Raw genomic sequence first — 4,983 nt, forward strand, 5'->3', positions numbered from 1 at the left:
GGAAGGGACCGCAGGAGGTTATCTAGTCTAATCCCCTGCTCATCCAGCCAACCAAGACAAGCACTTGCCTAACTACTCTTAAAAACTTCATGGGGAACCCTCTCATATAACTGAGACGCACAATGACCAAAATATCAAAAATACCCTAACTTGCCGCAAATAAAGTAGGGTGATGAAAACACTGTCAATGCCCTGCTACTGCAAGGACAGGAGTAGTTGTTCAAATATGCTCAAGAGATCCAAGGAAGATGACCAGTATATGAGAGATGCAATATAACTAGCAAGATGTACAATGCCATTTATGCATATTTGTGCTTACAACTGAAAATATTTAGATTTTTTTCTTTATAACTACTTTTCATTAAATAAGAGTTCACTAAATATTAACACTCATGCAAAATATTTTGTGGCAGACTAGAATTATTATTGCCCCACTATTACAGGTGGGGAAACTGAGGCACAAAGATTACTGAAACATGTTACATTGCATACCTGTGACAGCTGGAAATAAGAACTCAGAAATTCTGAGTATGAATCTTGTGTCATGATCACAAAAATCATACTCCATCCCTTAAAGTAAGAGGAAATTTGCTACTTCAGGGCACCAGCAATGAGATGAGAAGCCTTTCACCAAGGCTTCTCTAAATCTAGCTCAACTTTGCCATGGCTAAATGTAGATACCATGTGACAGCCTCTTCGTCCTCCAACTGGAAGTCAAATTCTTCATGAGATGGCTGCATTGCTGAACAACCATCGTGACCCTCCTATCAGTTTTGCTTCCCCTACTAGGATTCACAGCAGAAGGACCAGACTGAATGGGTTTAACACACCCAAATTGTCTACTCACTCATGCAAAGGAGTCGGGGTGGATCCAGAGGGGGTGCAATACCTCAGCAGCTCCCCACTTTTGGACTGTACCAAACCACAGGAGTCTCTGGGGGCTTTTTTTTAAATCTCCAAAGCAGGTCAGAATCCCCCTGCTCTTCCCCTCTGTTCTCAAAGACACGTCCCCTTCCCCACCCCACTGCTGCTGCTTTCCCCACTGTCCCAGAGGTAGAGGAAGCTTCAAAGCACCTTTGGCTTGCACCAGCCAGACTATGGGCTGGGCTCAGCTGGGAACAGCCACAGCAGCATCGAGGATGGAATGGGGGGTGGGGGATCCCCCTCCTTGTGCCTGCTCCTGGGGGTGGGGGAGTTTGGGCAGGGTGGAGGAACCCCTGCTGCCATTACTACTATTCCCATTTGAGCCCAGCTCCCATGCACCCTGGCTAGAACAACTTGGAAGCTTTTCCTGCTCCTGGGAAAGCATGGGAAGCAGGAGCAGGATTGGAGGAGGGGACAGGACATGCCTTTGACCATAGCATGGAGGGCAAGTGGGGGGTAGTTATTACCTGCTTTGGGAGCCCAGAGGCTACCGTGGTGCGGGGGGGAGGGGAGAAGAAGGAAGAAAGGAAGGTGGATGGGTGGGAAGGAGGATCAGAGCAGGGGTGGCTGCTCCTGCAACCCCCTTTGCCAAATCCTGGATCCGCCCCTGCAAGGCGTTCTGCCAAAGAAACAACGAAAAGTTTATACTTCTCCAACCTGAGTTTTACAACTAAAATAATTCTAGAACTCATACGTGTGTGCATGCCCACACCCACCCCACAAAATCTTTTCTCTTCTGTAGTACCTTTCATCTGAGGGTTTCAAAGCCATTTGCTAATACTGACTGCCTAATACTTCACGGTATCCCTCTGGAACAAATAGTAATGACATTCCCTTTTTCAGATGGGTAACTTAAGGCTTCAAGAGTGACTTGCCCAAAGCCACAAAGTTGGTGGTGATGGAGTTCCTATCAGATACCAAGCATCTCTTCCTCCAGTTCCCTATTCTTCACAAACAATTTATTTTGAGTATGTGGAAAAGGGTTATGTAAGTTACTCTGATATCTCTAGTGGCTAGAGCTAATAAATCAAGCTTGGTTTCCCATTTGACATTGAGAGTCAAACAACTGTTATCCTATCGTGTTGATTCACAGTACACATCTGGCAATAAAGAATAACCTAAACCTCACCAGACAGTGTTAAGCTATAACAAAAGCTTTATATGTTTGCCCATATAAAATAAGTGATTTTGCACACCCCAAACTAAAACAAAAATGTTGTTCAGGAGAAATCCATGCCCTGTTAGCTTGTCTAATTTGAGCCTTACCTTGCCACAAGCTACCATGGAAAGAGCCAGTTGGTACCAGAGGTGAAATTCATCAAATGCAAACTTCAATGCTCGCTCCAAGCACTAAAAGAAAAATTGAGAGAAATAAGGGACATATCTTTCACCCTATGTTAATTCATTGTCATATACACTGGCTCTGGCATAGCTCAAAGGCACAAATCATTTGATGTGCCTTACTGATGGCCTTGTCTGGAAATACTCTTTGATTTCCCTTCTAAAGTAATGAGAACTGCAGGTACTTTGCACCTCTTCAAATCAGGCCCATTTTATTTCAGTGTAAAAGCATAGATTCAGAAGCCTAAACAAGTCACGCAGATGTGTAAGTTTTTGGTCAGAGCTTACACAGATTTGACAGTTTTCATCAGTTTTCAGGTACTAAGGTTTCCTACTCACTTCCCCCACCTGCATTCAATGATTATCATTCAAAAGACAGTTTCTGTTTGCAAGATTTAGGTTGAAGTTCCAGTAACAACCAGCTTGGGTACCTCAGAAAGCATGACATACTGCCCTCTTCTGCCCAGCGTGATACTCAGAAGGTCATAAACTGCAGAAGCATCCTGGAGGCTGACAGCTCGATCATCCTTCTGGTCAGGAGCACGGCTAATTACCGCATCTCGGTTCGCCTGATCACAAACAGAAATGAGAGATCAGACCAAATGATGGTGAAGGGAGAATACCAGTTATACTGCAGGCAGTGCCTGACTAATCAACTGAGTTCACCCCAAATCACTCCCATGTCAAAACAAGCCCTGCATTTACCTACCTACCTATTTATCTGTGTGGGTCTAATTCAGGGCAGCATGTACTCAAAAAGAAATGCAGTAAACACCCCACTCAGCACAATTATCTCAAAGAATCAGAGAAATGAGAGATGGAAAAGACATATTAGGCCAGATTTTCCAGTACTCAGAAGCATAGGGCCTAACTGTGTGCCTAATTATATCAATTGCCTGCAGCTGTGATAACTGCATCCATCTTTATCCACACACTGTCCTGGGCTTCTGAGATTTTACTGCTTAACAATCATGTGGATTTCTCTTTTGATCCTTTCTGCTATTCACTTTATTTATTAATTTGAATGTACTGCCCTAGTAATTTGATTTGTTTGTTACCCTGTTAATGCACACAGAGGCCTTTGCAATAGAAAGACAACAGTATTTTTTAATCATTATTTGTGTACGCATTTATTATGCATAATTTATAGGTGCATTGCAAATTCAATTTAAGAACCTAACATTTAACTTCTGACAAAAAACAACAATCTAATACTTCAGGATGAATGCTCTGTGCTTCCAGGCAGGAGGTTCAGCTTTGTCTTCAGATTCCAGGCTCTTGGTTGTGAAGAGGAAAAGGGCAAAATCTTGTCCCCACCTAAGGCCAGTTGCAAAATTCACATCATGTCAAACAGTTTCTGAAAATCATCCAACTCATACAACCACTAAAAGCAAATGCCTTATGCCATTCAGCAGAAACTGACAGATGCCCTGCCCAAGGCCCCTCACAGCTAAAAGGATGAGGGCTACAATGCAAGACACCAAGTTCTAGGCATTATTAAAGTTAAGAAAAAGAGGAGGTTTCCTACACAGTTCCATCATGGGCAAAAATAAACTTACCACCTCAACATGGACATGCTGTAAGGTTTGTTGAGTAATCTGGGCATACACCAAATAGTTTCACATTTCTTGGGTTTGTATATTTGTTTTCCCTCCCTCCTAATTGCAATGATAAGGCCTTGTCAAAAGATTAAACATAGGAATTAAGTGCAACAAAGAAAAAAATGGAATACGCAGTTCTGACAGCCCATATATACTGCACAAAGGTAACAGAATCATAGAAAATAAAGGTTGGAAGACACACCAGAGGTCATCTAGTCCACCCCCCTGCTCAAAGCAGGACCATCCCCAACTATAATTATCCCAGCCAAGGCTTTGTCTAGCCAGGTCTTAAAAACCTCCAAGGATGGAGATTCCACAACCTCTCTCAGTAACCTTTTCCAGTGTTTTAGGACCCTCCTAGTAGGAAAGTTTTTCATAATATCTAACTTTAACTTACCTTATTGCACCTTAAGACCATTGCTCCTTATTCTGTCATTTACCACCTCTGAGTCTAGCTCCATCCTCTTTCAAATCCCCCTTCAGCTGAAGGTTGCTACTAAACTCCCTCTCAGTCTCCTCTTCCATAGACTAAATAAGTCCAGTTCCCTCAGCCTCTCCTCATAAGCCATGTGTCCCAGTCTCCTAACAATTTTCATTGCCCTCTGAAAGAATACTGCAGTTCTTTCATCTAAGATCACTTGTGTAATGCCTCAGTTACAAACATTCTTCATTATAGACACTGACTGGGGAGGTCAACAGAATCACTGACCAAGGGCTTAATGGCCACTACACTTAAAGAAAAACTGGCAAGTCCAAAATTTAGATTCTTGTAAATATAAGCTTAAAAAGCTGTGGAAACAACTTTGAATTTAAAAAAAAAAAAAAACCTACAAAAAATCATTTTATTTTTATAAAAAGTCCCTTGCACTTGAGAACACACACTGAAATGGTTGCTAGGAGCTAGAAAATAAAACTGGTCTGAAACAGATCCAGCTAGAGGTGCATGGATACATCGGTCTGTATCATATCAGCACCAATAAAAAGAAAATTGATATTATTGGCAATCAGCTCCTTTTGGCTGCGGCCAGTAAAGTCTCCGATAGATGCCATGTGCATGTGTGCAGCTGCAGCATGCACGCAGCTAGGAATGCAGCCCGGCAGCTTGGAGAGCAGCATC

General features: G+C 42.7%; 1 protein-coding gene across 1 annotated transcript in view; it reads right to left on the minus strand.

Moving 5' to 3' along the window:
• TTC7A (tetratricopeptide repeat domain 7A) overlaps positions 1 to 4,983 on the minus strand; it is a 280,715-nt gene that overhangs the window by 200,422 nt on the left and 75,310 nt on the right. The window contains exons 8-9 of the mRNA XM_019516313.1: positions 2,697 to 2,834; positions 2,191 to 2,274 (exon numbers count right to left, since the gene is read on the minus strand). Coding sequence (XP_019371858.1) covers positions 2,191 to 2,274; positions 2,697 to 2,834 — 222 coding nt within the window. The remainder of the gene's footprint in view (positions 1 to 2,190; positions 2,275 to 2,696; positions 2,835 to 4,983) is intronic.

The sequence above is a fragment of the Gavialis gangeticus genome, unplaced genomic scaffold (assembly GCF_001723915.1).
Source record: "Gavialis gangeticus isolate Ggan-Ray unplaced genomic scaffold, GavGan_comp1, whole genome shotgun sequence".
Taxonomy (NCBI): Eukaryota; Metazoa; Chordata; order Crocodylia; family Gavialidae; genus Gavialis; species Gavialis gangeticus.